The sequence below is a fragment of the Meleagris gallopavo genome, chromosome 11, assembly GCF_905368555.1.
Source record: "Meleagris gallopavo chromosome 11, MGAL_WU_HG_1.1, whole genome shotgun sequence".
Taxonomy (NCBI): Eukaryota; Metazoa; Chordata; class Aves; order Galliformes; family Phasianidae; genus Meleagris; species Meleagris gallopavo.
This window is the reverse complement of record NC_139414.1, coordinates 14,443,201-14,461,865: the sequence shown is the minus strand read 5'-3', so window position 1 is coordinate 14,461,865 and position 18,665 is coordinate 14,443,201. Positions and strand designations below refer to the sequence as shown.

General features: G+C 45.8%; 1 protein-coding gene across 14 annotated transcripts in view; it reads right to left on the bottom strand.

Moving 5' to 3' along the window:
* LRCH3 (leucine rich repeats and calponin homology domain containing 3) overlaps positions 1–17,747 on the bottom strand; it is a 51,440-nt gene extending 33,693 nt beyond the window's left edge. For 6 of the 14 annotated variants that reach the window (XM_085232618.1, XM_085232623.1, XM_085232620.1 and 3 more), the window contains exons 1-2: positions 17,404–17,745; positions 893–1,037 (exon numbers count right to left, since the gene is read on the bottom strand). In XM_085232618.1, the coding sequence (XP_085088744.1) occupies positions 893–1,037; positions 17,404–17,641 (383 nt within the window). In that variant the 5' untranslated portion in view covers positions 17,642–17,745. Of the gene's footprint in view, positions 1–892; positions 1,038–17,403 lie in introns of all 14 variants that reach the window. The other 8 variants (XM_085232619.1, XM_085232627.1, XM_085232632.1 and 5 more) reach the window with 3 other exon arrangements.
* Between the last annotated feature and the right edge of the window lie 918 nt (positions 17,748–18,665).

The following is an 18,665-nucleotide window of genomic DNA, read 5'->3' as shown; positions in this document are numbered from 1 at the left end:
CTCTCATCTTAACACACAAAAAGCACACGCTATTTTGTTCATCAACTCAGTTTCTGTATAATTACTGTAAAATTAGTTCCACAAAGTCTTTACAGTTTCTTGAAGCAGCATTGCTTTATCTAGCTGTGTCTGAGCATGCTCTGAATATCAAGTACCAAGCACATCTTGATGCTCTGAACTCAGTGCTGGGGAACGTGACATTTCTGGGACCTTTCGGGCACTGCTGAAAACTCGCCACCCAAAAGCCAGCGAAGAGGCAGCGCTGCAGGTGAGCGCATACAAAATGCCACAGAGAAAGTCACTAGCTACTCAATTAGAAATATACTTGAAATATTCAGTAAGTCATGTGGATCGAGAATCTCGGTATGATGAATTTGGCTGCTCCAAAATCCAGTCTGTACCTTTCACGACAGACTACTATTAAAGCGAATAGGAGGTCATATGACGAGACTGTGACCTCAGATGAGAATCACGCAGGATAAGAATGGATTATAAAAGGAAAACGACTCTCCTTCAAAACAAAACATAGCAAAGAGCTATTATATTCCATCAGCACTCAGGTGCCCAGATCTGAATTTCATGGACCATCCAACAACAATACCCTCTTTCATGGGAAATACAGGCATACTAACCGAAAACTACTGGAACTTTCTCTGTGAGTATCTTACATTGGAATTAGCTTCCTTCCTCATACTTCACTTCTACAAGTTGCAGCTTAATCCTTATGTTCCCCAACCCATCCAAGTGGGCGAGACTGGTTCAGGCTGCTTTGTTTCAAATACATACAATACAACAATGAGATGATGACACAGTGTCTATTATTCATGGAAGCACTCGAATTTAAAAACCTAGACTACTGATGCTGAAGCAAAATTTTTAAGGCAATCATTACCTGATATTTAGAAACGTTAAAGACTGTAAGTTCAAAACAGCCTCTGGGATGTATCGAATGCAGTTCTGGTACAAATTAAGGCTCTCGAGGGAGACGAAGTGACATGCTTCTGCTGGAAGCTCTGACAGTCTGTTCCGTGACAAATCTGAAGGGGAAGAAAAGAAGACCCTTTCTGAGAAGCTATCTTCAACTTCCTGAGGGCAAGTATTATCTGCATATTCTCCATCGCATCGTGGCAAGCACTGGACAGGATTCCATTCTGCCATCCTGCCTGCAAAATTTTCAAGATTATGAAGTGATTCTCATTTCACAAGGGAAATAAATCAACATATTTCAAAATCTGATAGTGACAATGAGAGGCAGATGCAACATTCCTTTCATAGCCATGCTTTCACATCCCAAACTGCATGAAGCTTAAGGGAGCTAGTTTAGAATGCCCAGAGCCCAGCTTCAGATCTCTGTTCCACGATCATCCTCACATTATGGATTTACAGATTTTTTTTTTCAATCACTGGTATAGAGTGAGTGCTGCCATAATGAAAAAAATTTTTTTTTTTTAAACAAACCAAAATGAAATGAGGTTTCAACCAAAGACCACAAGTACTCTCCTCCCAGCCTCCTTTCATGTGCTCTGTTGCACAGAAATCTCAGTTTCTAATCTCTAGTCTCAAATACACAGCACAGTGTGCATAGTGCACGTTTCCATGTAGCACCTACACACACTCTCTGTACCACAGAGGGCATTCCCTGCTTTGCACAGATCCCATCTGAACCCTGCCATCCAACCATGCAGTGCAAGGATTTCAATCCCCAGCCTTTCCTGGCTGCAGAGAAGTGCTCACAGCGAGCAGCAAGATTTGCTATTTCTTCGTGATCCAACATTTCCCGCTGGGCAGGAGACAAACTTTAATCAAAACTACCACCAAATGTGGTAGCTTTCTGGCAGAGGAGGCACAAAGAAAAGCATTGCACTGTTTTGGAAAAGGTTTAAGCATAAACAGGATAAATCTCTGTTGCTTTTTCTTTCACTTTATCATACCAAAGAATGTTTGAGACCGAGTGTTTACATGCTGGTCTGTTGTCTGGACTCCCATAGCATGCGAGCGCTGGACACTGACCATGATTCAGTATTTCTTGAGAAACGACTCTGCAAAATCAGACACCAAAGCCATCAGCAGCAATGACCGAGCTCTGCCAGCCTCCCCTCAGAGCTGAGTTTTGAGGCAGCAATGCATTCACTCAAATCGGGTCTGACCTATTACAAGTTTGGCTGGTAACTCTGCAGCACTTTTACTCACAACCACACTCACAACACCACCACCTCACACAGAGAAACCACGTTTTCTTGGGCTCAAATGTGGAGATAAGAGGGAGATCCACCAGGAAAATATCTGCTCTGTTTCCCAACCCCAAACCTCCAACAAGAGCACAGCCCTCCAAGGCCGGCCTCCCGAGGACTGGGGACGTTTGTCTTTGGTCAATGGCTGTGGGGCCCTCTCCCACTGCAGAAAGCAGCAAGCAATGGGACCAGAATCGAGTTGGGAAAAGCAGTCATTGCACGAAGCCACTCCACTCTGTTCTCTTTCTCACTGTCTTCCTAAAAATACCCGAGTGAAAGGAACAGCTCTAACAAAAGCAGGAGAGAAGTGGAAAAGAATCCCAGCAGCCCGGTGGTGCCGTACACCTGCATACAGCAGCACTTGCTGCTTTTCCAAAGCAGAAAGTGGAAGTGAGGTAAATCAAAAGCATCTGGTTTAATTGTACAAACCCTCGTTACCTGACAGAGCATGAAATGCACACAGCAAGCATGATAATTTTCCCCCTTCAAAAGCACAAATGCTGAATTTTACTAGGACTAAAAATATGAGTGAAATACAGATAACTGTAACTTGAACTAGAAGTGATTCATTTGTGTTCAGCTTTCATGGGTTAAAGCAACCATTAACAGAAATCTGCTTTAAAAAAAAAAAAAAAAAAGAAGAAAAGAAAAAGGCTCTCCTAGCCTGCTAAAAATGGATGTGTTTCCTTGAAGGCAAGATCATGAGGAATTTTGGCAAAGGGAAAGCATTCTTTGGAACGAAGCTCTTAGTGAGAGACGAGAAAGAAGACTGTGCCATAGCAGCAGCTGGGGATGGTGGGCCCTGTGCTGAGCCCAGCTGCAGGTGTGTGGCAGCAGTGATGGATGCAGTGGGGCTGGTGGCTGCCGCCCCATGTGAGCCCAGCTGAGATGGCTTCTGCTGGAGGGCAAGAACATTCCTCTTTTCCCTGACACCACCAAGCATGTGTTTTAACTTAGAAGTACTCTCATGGTTTTCCTTTAAACTAGAAGAATGCAAGTTTTATTAGCCTACAGAGAAAATATATTTCAATATAAATAATTACAGCGGCCAACCAATGACTGGGATTGACAGCCAGAAAAAAGGTGGAATCAACCACCTGAGGAGGACAAAGGATGGCTGTTCAAGAGCAACGTTCACAACCTGGGATCCCCATCAGCAGGGATGTTTCTTTACATACACAAACTCCACGGTCTCCCAGCAATAACAAGAAGGCTGTTCCCACAGCAGCTTCAAACAAAGCAATGAAGCAGTTGATGTAATCTGACAGATACGGAAAGCAGCCCACTCGACCAGCTCCTTTATAACTGCAGCTCCCTGCAAATTGACTGTTTGTTATGGGCATCTTTAGATAATGTCACTAAGCAGAAATCTGGAGAGACTTCGTGACTTCCTCTGACAGCTCAGTTATGACATTTAGAACCAACACTACCAGAACCATTATTTGTATTTTTGTGTTCAAAGCACACTGTTATCCAAACATTAACTTTGCTTTTTGGTGCTCGCCATTCAATCTATTAACCAAATAAACACATGCATGTCGATCCTATTTTCATGGATTGATGTTCCACCTCCAGAACTTCTCAGAACTTGAAAGGAAAACCCAGGAGCAGTAATTGAAACCCTACTGATTTAAAGGGAAAATACACATAAAATGACTTAAAAGTAAATGAATGAAATGAAAGCACAGCCTCAAACAGATGAGCTACTGGTGTTATTACACCAGTAATAACCATTACTGTAATAGACCATTTTCTTGCGCAAGGAGACTAAAAAACACCATAAGAATACCTCTCAGACACAGTTCTGAGACTTCGTCTCTCCACTCACTGCCTGGGAATATTTTCCTTTTCAAGCATTGACAACACTGGAATCCTCAGAGATTCGCTGCACACTCGGCGGATTTCCTGCCACAGGGGTGATTTTACCTCTTCCTGCTGTGATGCAACACCACTGCTTTCATCACATTAATTTCAAACAAACCTCAGAAATGTCATCTCATGACTTTACCATCTACCTGCTAATCCTGCCAAACCCCAACTCTTCCCAACTGTTTTCCTATGCATCTTAAGATATGCCTCTTGTGTTAAGTCAGGGCAAAAGAAGGTGCCACTTACTGAACTGAGATGAGGCTGCTCCATCTGCGTTGTCAGTGCAATAGCACCACTGTCCAGGCACAACAAAGAGTGTTCTCACCCTTGTTATTTTTCTAGTCCTATGATGAAATACAGTCCCCAACTTCTAGCATCAATTTCCAACATAAAATAAATGCTGGAAACTGCAAAACACCACCAGAACGCAGTTGTCTGTGTGTGATTACTGGCAAACAGACACAAGTGAGAGGCTCTAATCCCTACAGGGAGCTGAAACTTCCCAATATCAACACACTTCGGCTGCTTCTCCTCTAGCTGTGGCTCTGCAGCAGGCCAATCAGTAGCCTAGACAAACCAAACTGATGTCAGCCTTATTTATTTCTGCTTCAACGCACACTGTGGCTTCGCAATCAGCCAATCTAACCCAGCAGTGTGACAGAAGGGAAGCATTCCTCATTGGCCATGCCTTATCATCCCTCTGCTGTGCCAGCGCTGCTGATGGTACAACCACACAGCCAGTTGGGTCTCATTACTGCGAGCAAATCCTGTGAAAAAAACCAAAGCCACAAATAGACTCAGCCCTTCTGAGGCACGATCTGATTCACGGTGCTGCTGTGTGAGCTCTAACACATCAATACCAGGGAGATGATGAGGCTACGTGTACAGGCAAGAGAGGGACCACGACTGGAGGCAGCCCCATGATCAGACCAGCTGGCTTACAGTAACCACAGATCTGCACCTTTCTGCTTCTTCACTACACGAGATACTAACAAACTTGAGCTTCAGAGTAACCAGGACAGGGCAGCGTCCAGGGATCCATTCCCAAGGTTTCTCCTTATTATACGTACTTGTTGACATTGCATAGTATTTTAAGGAAGGCACGTGGTGGAGCAAATTGAGAACTTCAGGAATGAGATGCCACCGCTTCTCAGATGAGTAGGGAGAAGAATTTGGAGACTTTAGATGAGAACCATGCTGAAGGAAGTCAGATGAGCCAGCAGCTGGGCCTTATGACCGGTCAGCAGACAGGAGGACAGAGTACAGGCAGAACACAAACTGTGACTGTACGTGCTGCTACAGCACTGATGGTGTGGGCAAAATGGAACTGTATATCCATGCTTGAAAATAAGGATTAATTCTAACCCCCCCCATGCAGTTGGATGTTTATAAAGCTTTTACATACACTCCACTTACAACACATTTTTACTACCCTCCACTCCCTTGTGATCTTCTATCTTCCAGTAACTTCACTCAATTTCCTCACTAATTCAGACAGCCAACAGAACAGTCATGCTTCTGTTTTACACAGCCCTAAAATATCAAGTCAAACAAACAAATATAAGTGAAAGTAGCAATGCAGTGTTGCAAGATAGCTAACACTGAGGAAATGAACCAGGATCTCCAGGTCACCAAATCCTGTTAAATTGAGGAAGTTCTGTTCATTGCTAGCTAGCTGCATTGCAGATTCTTCTTTTTGCATAACATATATATACACTATTTATTTGCAGGAAAAGCAGCCTTTGGACTATGCCTACAAAGCTGGTAAGGCAGCACACACTCCCTCACTGATAAACCCGGATCAAAGGAGGCTCATTTGGCTCGACTCAAACCTACTCCCCATTGACTTTGTCTAAAAGAAAGAAAGAAAAGCCACCTGCGTGGCCAACCTTTCATGCTATTCTAACCAGAAGAGTACAAAATGGTATCTGAAAGCCTTGGAAATGCTCGCTCTGGGGTCCACTTATACCGGTGTTAAACTATCACTTCTTTTGGACACTCCCCACTGCGCTGTAAGCTACTGATTCTGCAATGCTTGCATGAGCATTTCCCAATCCACACCGTGCAAGAAAACAGTCAAGTTAGTTCAGACTATTTTTATGCTGCTTAAACTGTTCTCGTAAATGTCGCCTGAAGCTGACTTGGGAGGATCTATCTGAACTCTGCATCTCCAGCAGAACCATGAGGTCAGCAGCTCTTATCTGCGCACTGCCAAGCAAGCAGGAGCCCTGCCTTTGTGACAAAGCTTGGAAGGTGGAACAAAGAAGGTGACTTTGGGAAAAAGAAGTGTTTACAGAAATTATCTAAGCAGACATGACTTGGAATCAGATCAAAGTTCTCATTACTTACACATTCTATTTTCCTTCATTAGGCAACCATCAGGAGTAAAAAGCCTTCACTAAAAAAGGAGACTAAGCTCACGTTGCAAACGCTTTGCTGCAATACCACCTACTTACAGATACTGCATGCTTCAGATTTGCAGATTCAGGCCCTCAACCCAGCACACACAGCATGAAACGCAGCTTTCCTTCTCTACTTCCTCCCTGTACTTTCCTTAATTTAAGAAATCTGTTTGTTTGTTTTTAATTGCTACTGTCCTTGTATCTCAGTAAGCTGTATTGGGAGCATACTCCAAATAGAGGACAGAACCACCTGCAGAACAGGTGGCTAAGATAGTCCTGCAATAGGAAGACTTTTGCTTCTTGCCAGAGAAAAGGCTTTGCCTTCTCTATAGCAACTTTTCATTTCCTTACTTCTGTAAGTCTAAAGAAACACATTTTTTCATGGTCCACAGACGTGTCAGTAAACACGCAGAGGGCTTCTAGGTCTTCATGCACATCATCATCTCCTTCTGTTTCACTTCTCCCCCTTTTCCATTTATTCCATGCAGCATGCAGTCTGCGCATATGGCACTGCACACACAAGCTGTTGTTTAAAATAGAAAAGATTCCTGCCAAGAAACTATACTACACATACAGCTTTACCAGGGAAAAGAAGGACACAACCAACATATGCTAAATATTAGCTCCATGATTAGACTGTGGTATCTAGCATGGTATCTAGAGTCTATTGCATAAAATCCACAGACAACACTCAGTTATTTGGAGACAGGAGCAAGGGGGCAAAGCATGTGGATAAAGCAAACCCACAGATTAATACACGTCATAAAGCAGATGATATAAAATATGTAAAGGCCCCGCTGACAGGAGAGCATCAGACCCTGCTATGCAGTGCTGACCCAGCCCAGCCCTAAGGCAGTGCTGGTGGACCTGGGGGTCCTGCAGCCAGCTGCAGCACAACAGTGCATCTCAGATCACTCTGCATGTTCCCCTTACATTACAACTGATTGGTAGGAATGCACTACCTTACCTCATTTCCCCTCCCCTCCCCCCCGCTGCAGACAATGTAAATCGAATGATATATCAAAGTCAGCAATAGGTGGATAATGCACAACGAAAGAAGTTTTAGCTACAAATGCATTTATGCATTCTGTGGAGAATTAGAAACAATCCAGTTCAAACCTGAACTGAAAACTCATAGGTCTTAAAAAAAACAAGAGAGTAATTTCCCATTAAAAGGCCAATTATTTTCAGAGAAAGCCAAGCATTTCTATAAAACGTTATGCCTGTTGTTATGCATTTCTGCAAAGCTCTTTATAGAGTGCCTCCATGTTTATGGTATTTAGCTGCAGCTCCATCACACTAAGCTGTAAGGTCACCAAACACGCCTTCCACCACTGCAGACACTGATCTGCCTTCAGCAGGATGGTATTTCATTGAGGAGGAAAGTCAATAAAGCCCTAACAGTCAAAAGTCCTGTGTTCTTTTAATGACTCCTTGAGGCCATCTCTCATGCTGACATCATTCCTAACAAAAAAAGCCTGTTATGCTTTACACAAGCAGTGCTGCAATGTTCAATAGGACAATTATAGCCAGAATTCCTGAAAAGGAGCTGGAGACTTACCAAGTCATCTGCATGATACGAGCCATCTCCGAGTCAAGAAATTAAACAAGGGTATAGGATACGTGTGGAAAGTATCCTGTATCGGAGAGAGCAGCCAAATGGGGGGATAAATGACAGCCATTGTCAAAACATACGTTCACGATATAAAATATATTTTGAATCTGGAAGCCATAAAAGTCGCCTTCAGTTGAAAACACATCACAGAGGCATTAGTAAAGATCAAAGATCACAGAATTGGTGGTCACCGTTTCATACACCACTATCTGAAAGGCCAAACATGCTGAACAAAAGCAGCAAGGCAATCAAAACGAACGTTACCATCTCACATTAATATTTTGAATCAACTTGTGCATGACTTTTCCCCAAAAAATTAAACCTCATGAATCTCTCGCAGCAGAGATGACCAAGCAGTCTGATTACAACTGAAAATAAGTTTTTCAAAATGAAACCCCAACCAATCCCAGCTTAACAGCCCACTTCTTTCCTATGAGTCAGCCATGCAAATTACTCTCAAGCTGCAGCAGTCACTGCTGTTTTTGGCTGGTCCACATGGAAGGGGTGCCTCCCTCTGAAAGGCTGCAGACAGCTCTGTACGTGTGACAGCTGCACCTACAGCAGCTCAGTACTGAAGGGGGAGGAAGAGAACGAAAGCTTCATGTTGAAAACTCTTGGTAAAGCCTGAGCACAGCGCACAGCAACAAGAGTTCCACTTGCAGAGAGCACCGCTGCTGCATTTCATAAGGAGGACTCTAACATTCTGACTTTTATAGCTCAGCCTATGCACAAAGATGTGAGGGAAAAAAAGAAAGCATTCGTTCACAAATGTAAGAAACCCAACAGCAGCCAGGGGAGGTGTGAAGCACGTAACCCATCTTTCCCCACCCCCAACCCACTTACAGCATCTCTAGGTCCAAAAGGAATACCCAACTAAACAAATCAACCCAAAAATAAAGGAATTTTAAAGCAAACAGCACGTAGAAGCTTTGAAAATAGAGCTAGAGTGTAAGACACACAGTCCATGTGCACAGCAAGAAGAATGCCAATGAATCACATGGGACATATTTTCACTAATTGGCCACACCATGCAATTGGTTTTTTAATTTAAGAAAATACATGATAAAAACAGCACATTAAGTGATTAATTTAGCTTCAGTATAAATGTGGAAGTGATCAGCAACAAGAAAGCTACGTGGGTAGGAAAATGTGAGTCAAGCAGGGAACGTGAAGTTTATACACAAATGGTGCTGAGGTGTTAACAACCATGGTGGCCTTACAACAGCGGAACTCGTCCTACCCTGAAAACAATACTCATCTCTTGGTGCTCAACTATAAGGTCACAGAGTATCCCAAGACTGCATTTCTGTGTTTCTACTCCTGTGCTTCTAACAGAAGTTAAGCAAAACTCACCAGACTGCAAGAGAAACTTGTGAAGGGCACGGCCATAAAATTCGTTGGGAAATAACACCATTTTAGTTCACAGTGTGTATCACCTGATAATATCTGATGTTCCTCACAAACAATAAGTTCTCCATCCCTATGAAACTGCAGCGACAGCCAAAGAAGAAATACCACATAAGAGAAACAAGGAGCACAGAAACACAATGCCATTTGCATTTTGAACTCCATTCATCTTCTCATCTCTGATGAGACTGCATGTCAGAGGTAGGCCGACTGCTCCGTGAACTGAGGTCTCTTATTCTCTGCTTGTGAAGTAGGGTGTTTTCAGCTTTAAAACTGTCAGCATGCCCAGTTCCTCCTGTGTGCTGCTTATCCCTGCACAACATGTGATGTTAGGAGATTACATCATTTAGTCATGCTGTTTCAAATCAAGTTGCATGGAAAGAAAAGACAGCAGCATATAAAACACTTTCAAACAAGTTAATGCTCGTGCACCATCACACTGGAAATGAAACAAAACCCAAGTCCCACACATAAGATAGGTGGCTTACCATTTCTACTTTTCCTCTCTGCTCATGGGGCACAAACTGTGTTCTCTCACTTGAAAACGACGTGGCTGCCTGTGAAGTTCTGCTGCACAGCTCCATGCACACCTCACACAGCCCAGCACAGCGTGCACTGCACAAACGGTGCAGGAAAAGCAAGGTGCAAAGAAATGGGAGACGTGGTGACAGAAGGGCCATTCTATGATTACGGTCAAAAACAGCGTTGAAATATAACAGCCAAAAATAAGAAGCATCATCTATTTGACACATTAATACATTTTCTTCCAATATGATTACAACATAGACCAAACTGCCTCTACTTGAGAAACACAAAAGTATAAACTGCTTCTCCATGTGTGCAGTAGTAGTTGGCCAGGCCAAGCTACAGAGCCTCTGCTTCATGCACTGCATCGCATCAGTGCCCTGCAAGAGCAATGAGCAGCTCTCATGATTCCAGTCAGCCTTTTGGGTTTATTTGCTCCTGTAATCCCCGAGCTCCTGAGCAGTTGTCAGGTATCAGATGCGCTGCTGGTTACTAGTGAGAAAGCTCCAGAGACATGTGTTGTGGTCACTCATCAGAAAAGGAAATCCCACCCCCATGACTGAGGAGACAATGCCTCGTTAAATTTATACCAGAATCTGCACGAACAGCTTGCAATGAGTGCTTCTAAAAAGTCCCTGCATTTCCATCTATTGCATATTCAGTGTGGTCAAAACTTGAAAAGAACTGCATCACATTGAAAGGATGCAGTCAGATTGAGAAATACAACCCCAGAACCACAGAATGGTTTGGATGAGACCTCAAAGCCCACCCAGCCCTACTCCCTGCCCTTGGCTGGCTGTGCCACCATCTAAGGCTGCCCAGGGCTGTCCAACAGGCCTTGGTGCTTCCAGGGATGGGGCACCCACAGCTCTGGGCAGCAGTGCCACCACCTCACTGCTCTCTGAGTAAACAATTTCCTCCTATCACCTAACCTAAATCTCCTCTCTCGTAGTTTAAAGATGTTACCCCTTGCCCTATCACTGCACTCCCTGCTGAAGAGCCCCTCCTCACCTTTCCTGTGGGGTCCTTCAAGTACTGAAACCTCCTGCAGCATTCCCTTCCTCAGCCTGAGCACACCAACTTGCTCAGCCTGTCCCCATAGGAGAGGTGCTCCTGCCCTACGAGCATCCCCATGGCCTCCCTTGGACTCACTCCAGCAGCTCCACGTCCTTCTGAACAAATTAAAAGAGGAACTTTTAATTTAAGCACATATTTGTAAAAACAAAGGCGGCAGATGCTTAAAGGATTACATCCGTCACATAACTCACATCCAAATAATGTGCACTAGAAGCACATGGAAGAAGTACCACTTCCAGTGCACCTTATCTCACCCAAGTGCTACCTACACACTAATTATTCAATAACAGGGAAAAGAGTAAAATAGTATTTTCAAGGAGAACAGTGACTACAGGACAGACCGAACAGTATCAGCTCATGTGAATGAGTGGAAAAAAAGCATTCTCCATGAAAAACATCCTCCAGCATCCGCAGAAAAGCAGGCAGTACGTAATCACCAGTGAAGTCTGGGGAAAGCTTCTGGGCTTTTCTTCATACCGCATAACTTTTAATGGCAATTATAACAATGTCCCGACACAGGCATCACTAAATGATGTGCATTTGCACAACAGCAGTCATAAAATATAAGATGCTTGCCTATTCTGCAACACATTTATAGCTCAAACAATCAGCCTGCTGCTTTAGCAGAGATGGCTCCCAAACATCTTTTCTTTTTTTTTTCTCCCCTACTAAGCAAAAATCCACCTGCCCTTTGGCAAGGTAGAAGAATAAAGGCGAGTAGCAGATATTTTATGGCCCATAACCACATTCAGTTATTGCCCTTTACAAAAACATTTATTCCATAGCTGAGCTAGGAGTCAATGCAGTGACAAGCACATAATTGTACTGCCATTATTGTGCTCAATGACTCTTTTACTCCTGCAGAACAGCGTGTATGACACCAACCCAGTGGCCAATAGAAGCCTTGGGCTGTGTGACTGAACAGAGAGGTAAATTACAAGGCCATAAATAATAGTAATCATGAATTAAGCAGGTTTAAATTACTACTTGTCTCATCAGCAGCCTAAAATTAATGGTCTCATTGGATATAAAAGGAATTTTCTACTAAACGTTAAAGAAATAGATTACTCATCTTTACCACAGTAACAGCCTGGATAAGAAGAATGTAGATGGCAACGCGTGAGCCATTTGAGATAGGTTAAAAAGGAAAGAAAAAGAGGCTCTGAGGCAGAAGCTGGGCTGAAGCAGATGAAAAAACATGAAAAGGGGACAGAAGAGACAATGGCACACTACTGGGGACAGGCCACAAACACAAGGAGGAAGCCAGCCTGCCCCAGCTACAGAGATCACATGGAACAGCAGTGTTTGAGACCTTTTCAGCAGTAGGGAGCACCAGCCAGAGCCCAAAGCAACAGTAACACATTCCTATATTCACAGCTGAGTTTCATGAATACCCAGAATAAAGAGAGTAAAATCCACACCGTTTTTGAGCAGCGGGGAAAACAACAGATGCTCATTCAATCCTACAGGTCTCCACAAAGAGCAGGCTTTGCTATGTTCCAAGGGTCAACACCTGGGCTGCACTGCAAGAGGGATTTGCTGGGTGTATCCTCATGCTGGAGTGCCTCGCCTACATATAGAGAGCTCTGCGACTGCACTGCTCCGAGTTTCAAATCAATGACATTACCAGCTGGCAAAGAACAAAGGCTCTCCTCACTCCAAAGAGCCTCCTGCACTCTGTCAGTAAGAGGTTTACAGCACAGGGTTGGAGCCGTGTGATGCAGAGGGGGAGGTCAGCCCAGGGCTTCAGCTGTGCGCACCGCTGCTGTTCTGCCTGGACACCACTGGAAACCACACCATTCATCAGGAAAGAGAGAAGAGCCCTTGAATTGAGTTAGAGCCTTTTCCTTAGCTGCTGTGCGATGTTGTTTTGAACACGTGCCATATAATTTGTGCTGTTTGTTATAACTAATTCTTTACTGCCGGTTCTTATACTTGAGAAACTAATTACGCCTCATATAGCCTTTCCGCCCTGCCTGCTGATGGCAATGCAGCAAGCAGCCCCAGGGCCTGTCCAACTGCACAGCAGCTGAACTCCTACCTGTCCTTCATGCGATTGCAGAACTCGATACATCCACCTCTCATAGAATGCCCTGGGTTGAAAAGGACCACAAAGATCGTCTGGTTTCAACCCCCCTGCTATGTACAGGGCTGCCAACCACCTGCCCAGGCTGCCCAGAGCCACATCCAGCCTGGCCTTGAATGCCTGCAGGGATGGGGCATCCACAACATCCTTGGGCAACCTGTTCCAGTGCCTCACCACCCTCTGAGGGTGGAGAACTTCCTCTTAAAAGAGAGGAAGTTTTTCACACAGAGCCTCTCACCCCTCTCCTCTCCACTTCTTACACAGCTACAGTTGTAATCAAAAATAATTAAGACGTTGCACGCAGATTAGTGCTTATTAAAAAAAAAGATCTGATTAAGATTGAGGTGGGGAAGTGGAAGACTATGGAGAAGTAACTAAAGACACATGTAATTCTGAGCACCACTTAGAAGGGTTTACTGGTAGTAAAAGTTGGACTGTAGGATTCCTTTATTTTTATTTTTCTAAATCAACTCAGGAAAATAAGGGTGTTCCAAATGTAACGTATTACTTTTAATGCAACAAGTCTTGGAAACTACAAGCTCAGACTCCACTTTCCCAGCTTCTGTAAAGCACAAAGCAAAAAGACCACCTGAGCACCAAGAAGCTGTGAGCAGCACTGCAAGCCTCAGCCTCCATCGAAACCCAACACAAAGCATTCAACAAGCACAGCCAGCTTCTCTCTACATTTAGAAGGTAACAAAAAAAAGCAAGACCTGGATGAGATACAGTGTACTTCTCAACCCGTTCTGTGTTCATCGAGTAATTGCAACTGAACTTCTGGCAGGAACGAGGATACCAGAGAGACCTCTTAGTGCAGAATGCTCATACGGTCACTGTAATCTTTCTAAATAAGTGCACGCAAGCAGCGAGCACACAGAAATTTTACTGAGAGTACATTCAGCTTCTACTGTTTCTGTGCAGAGCTGCTGTAAAGGGAACCACAGACACCTTAATGGCAAATTCATTCAACAGGCAGCAGTAGGCAGTTTTTCTCTTCCTTTCCAGAGCCCTTTTTCACTATTAGCGTCTTCCAGAAGCAAGACATAGTGCACAGCACATAATTATCTTACTAGCCCATTGCCACGCCATTTTTTTATATCACATAAACCCACACATCCATATTTTCTCCTTAAAAAATGGAGACGGCGAGTGGTTTAGGTAATTACAGCTGTCACGGTGGGTCTGACAAATCGTTCCTCTGTTCAATATATGCTTCAGGCCACTGGGAAGGCTGTCAAACAATGACATCAGAGTCTGCATTACAACTGGCAAAACGCAACTCCGTTTCCTTTCAAATTTAACTCGGATGGTTTACAGCCATTTCTTTTCCTATTCCATGGTTGAAAACGAGAGTGGAATGAACAAATGGGTCATAATTCAATCCAGATAAAATGGGGATGGATAGCAGCTGTTAAATGAAGGAGCTTGAACCAAAGAGACACACATCCTTGCCTTGCTAACCAAGTTTACTCATTATTCATCATCAGTGATATTTGTAATCTTGAGTCATTTCCTAAACCCCCGAGCTGCAAGGGATGAGCACAAGGAACAGCTGCCTGCCCTCTCTCAGTGCCCAGGTTACCATCACCACGGCTCCCTGGGCACGAGCCATCCTCACAGACAGCTGCATCACACACAGCACGAGCCGCCCTCCTGCTCACCCACCGCAGCTCTCACACATGGACCACCTCCAGCGTGATTTTAAGCTGCTTTTTCTCTCTTCTAATCCTTACCTCTTACGTGATCTTAACTCCAGCTAGAGTACGAAACAGCCAGGAACCCAGCGTTAACTCCACTGCCTGTCCTGAGCAGTGGTTCCAAATGCATGGGGCTTCGGCAGCCGGAAGGCAGCAGCACCCAGAGGCAGCTGAGGCTGTGATATTTCCAGTAAAAAGTTCTGTGATTGAGGCCAGTGATTGCATGAGGAACCTGGTTTTCCCACTGACAAATAACAGATCTTCTGTTTATTCCCTTACTGCAGCCAGGTGATGAGGAGGAGGAGCTGCATGCAATTTATCCTGAAAACTGTATAGAAACACCATGTAGGAAAAAGCTCAAGTACTTATTCCTAGTATGCATCAGAAATAAACACGTGCTTTTTATAACTGGTCTTTTCTACAGTTTGACAAAAAAAAACAAAAACAAAACCAGTAACTGCTTTCAGGACACTTGTTGAGCACAGCCCTCCTCCAGGACTCCCTTTTCAGTGTTTTGGACTCCCAGCTACTAGTGATCTCAATGCAGTCCAGAGGCACCTGAAAGCAGGTAAAACAAAGAAGGGGGGGGAATTATACAAGCTGCTTAAATAAAGTTACACAAATTGGGGTTCGGTGGAGTAAATACCTCTGGAATCCCCACACATGTGAAACTATTTATTCTGTTAGTAAATAGAATTAGGAAATGAGTTTATGCAACAAGCAGCTACTGCAGCCTGAGCACTGCAGATAGCACAACCATCAACTCCTGACCTAAGAAGGATCCCACACCTTTCACAAAGACTTCCCATTTCAAAATGCACTTTTCTGGGGCTGATATCTGATTGTGTCCTCACATCACCGACCTCAAAACCTACACTGGGCACCCAGCTAACCCTGCTCCTCCTGCTGACCGCCTCAGTGGCTCCTTCCAGGCAAGCCTGTTGGTTCTGCTAAGGCTTGGGGCTATGTCGGGTGCCACTTTTAGCAGTGTAATTACATTAAGGAGGGATGCGATTCGCTGCCACATCTTGAAGATGGAGGCAACAACAACATGCAATTATTTCTGTTACTGTAAGAATAGCAATGAGGTGTACCAGTATGACGTGATTCATGCCAGAGAAGCGTCTATTCTGGCACATAAAATGGATTAAGATTTGAATATATATTCTTTCACCTTTATTTTTACAGCTTTGAAGCAACTGCATTGATTTTTTGGGAAACATCAAATTGCTTCAAGTCTTTGCAGCACAGCGTGCAAGAAGGCAGCGAGTCTCCAGTCTACGCTCCACTGAGTTATTCTAGGTGTTTATTACACCTAACACACATCTATGCTTGTTACAGAGTTATTTGTGGCTACTACCACGTAGCTGCAAGTTTCACAACACAAAGAAATCAACACTGAGAAAGGTGTGGACTAAACCTGTACCCGAGCTGACAACTGAGGATCAGAAACACCTGTGTGGAATTTATTCCCTGGCTCAGCCTTCTCCAAAGCAAAAAAGTCATTGAATAAACAGCACTAACAAAAAAAAAAAAAAAAAAGGTACACAATGAAGTTGCCTACAGCGGTGTTAAAAGCTGACAATTCAAAGAGGATGTCCCCCCTCACTTAACAAGCTTTCCTTCTTATAACTTAGGAGCAGTTCTTGCTCTTGGTAAGGCTCATTGTGATAATAAGCACACAAATGTGTACGGCATGCATTGCTGCTTATTAGAATTTAATGCTTCTTGAACAACGACAATGCAAATGTTCATCACAATAGATGGGAACCTCGGTGGAAACAAGAATTCCCACAAATTGTTTAAGAGTACAGTAAGTGAATGGCATTATAAACAAAAAGCCCCAATCTCCCACCAACCTATGGAGCATTCACTGCAGATTAACCCACTATGCCTCCATCGTGGAGCCACACTTGTGGAGAACCCTTCAAGCAGACAAACAGCAGTTCATACCCCGACAAGGAGCTTTGCGTTAGAGACTGTCAAGTCAAACTCACCACGTTTGTCTCGAGGAGCTACAAACTCAAACCAAGAGCCGCAGAGCAGCAGCAGGTGCCCACAGCTCTGCCTTCAGCACACCTGACAGCCGGCAGGGCAGGGCAAGGACAGGAGTGCGTACAGGTACGCGCACACACACAGATGTCTGCACACACGTACACCAAAACAAGAAGTTGGCTGGCAAAAACCACATCCGCGAGCAGAAGGCGCCGCAAAAAGCCTCTGTAAAACTCATCCTCGGTAACACCGAACCGGAGGCAGAACGGCCGGCCTCACGGAGGGATCCCCCGCCCCGCTGCCGGCAGACCCCAACCCGCCCCGGCGGAGCGCCGAGAAGGGCGGGGAGCGGAGCGGAACCGCGCGGCGCAGCGGCTCGGGAGGCGGCACGGCATCGCCGATAGCGGGCACCGGGCGCCCCGTGCCCCCACCGCGCCCCTCCGCCCCTCGGGGCCGGGCACGGCGCTGCGGGCGCTGCCCGTCCCGCCCCGTCTCTCACCGGCTCGGGTGGTATCGCTGAGGTCGTGGTTGGCGGCGCTGGCCCGCGGGTAATCGCGCAGCTTCCTGCCGCTCAGGCTGAGCGTGCCGCTGGCCGCCGCTTCTTCCAAAGCTCGGTCCAAGGATCGGCTCCACGAGCCGGGGCCCGCGGGGCCGGCCGGAGGAGGACACGTCGCCGCGCTCCCCATCGGCATCGCGGCGGAGCCGCCCTCCGGCGCCGCCAGCACCGCGGCCGCCATTTCCCCCCTCGCAGCGCAGCCCCAGCCGCTCTCCGCCGCTCCGTTCGCGCGCCGCCGCGCAGGCGCAGGAGAGCCCGAGGACGGGGGCGAGAGCGCATGCGCGTGGCTTGACAGGGGGCGTGCAGCGCGCACGCGCGGCCGCAGGGTTTCCCTCCGTCCCTTAGCCGGCACCTGGTAACAAACGGCGGAAAGCGGCTATTGCGGAGTTTTTGTTTGTCAGTCGGTTCAGTAATCCGGCGTGCGAGCCGCGCACCTGCCCTCGACAACGGCTGCAGCGCCGGCAGTGTAGAAAAACTGCCAGGCGGTATGGGACGCTGCTGCTCAGTGCTCCGTCAGCAGCAAAGAAAGAATAAGGGAAAAAAAAACGTGGATTTGTGAGCGAAGAGGAAAGTAGCAGCTGCGTGCTTTCCCATGGCAGCACCAAAGCTTACAAGGTGTTTGTAATGGACGTATCAGAGCTCAGTTTTGGATGGTGAAGTGTGAATCCAGGAGCTGGACCTTATGGGTCCCTTCCAGCTCAGGACGTTCTGCGATTCTGTGGCCGTCAGTAAATGCCTGCTGTGCCACCACAAAGCAAGGAGCTGCTCAGATCGACGCGGCCACGTGGCTGAAGCTGGCGGCTCCCGTGCTGCAGGTGGTCGCTGAGCTGGGAGCACTCACCGGGCAGCACTTATCCGACACTTCCAGGCAGTGCTTTTTTCCTCCACCACCAGTTAACGGCAGCATCGCTATTGCTTAATGCTGATTTGCCACCACGCTCACTGTAGAAGCTTGCTGCAGCCGCTTACCGGGCTGTTCACAGCCACCCTGCAACACAAAGCAGGGATTGCACGGATCCTGCATCAGTACAGCACGGCAAGGTGAGTACGCAGCTAGGTTAAGGTACCTAGTGTGATAAGCACACCACACCACGGGATTTGACAGTGCTGCTGGAAAACACATCCCTAATTCTTGTAAAGGCAAGGGAGCTTACACAGCACCACTGCAATAAGTGATTAATTGCAGGATATGGGCAATGAGTGCA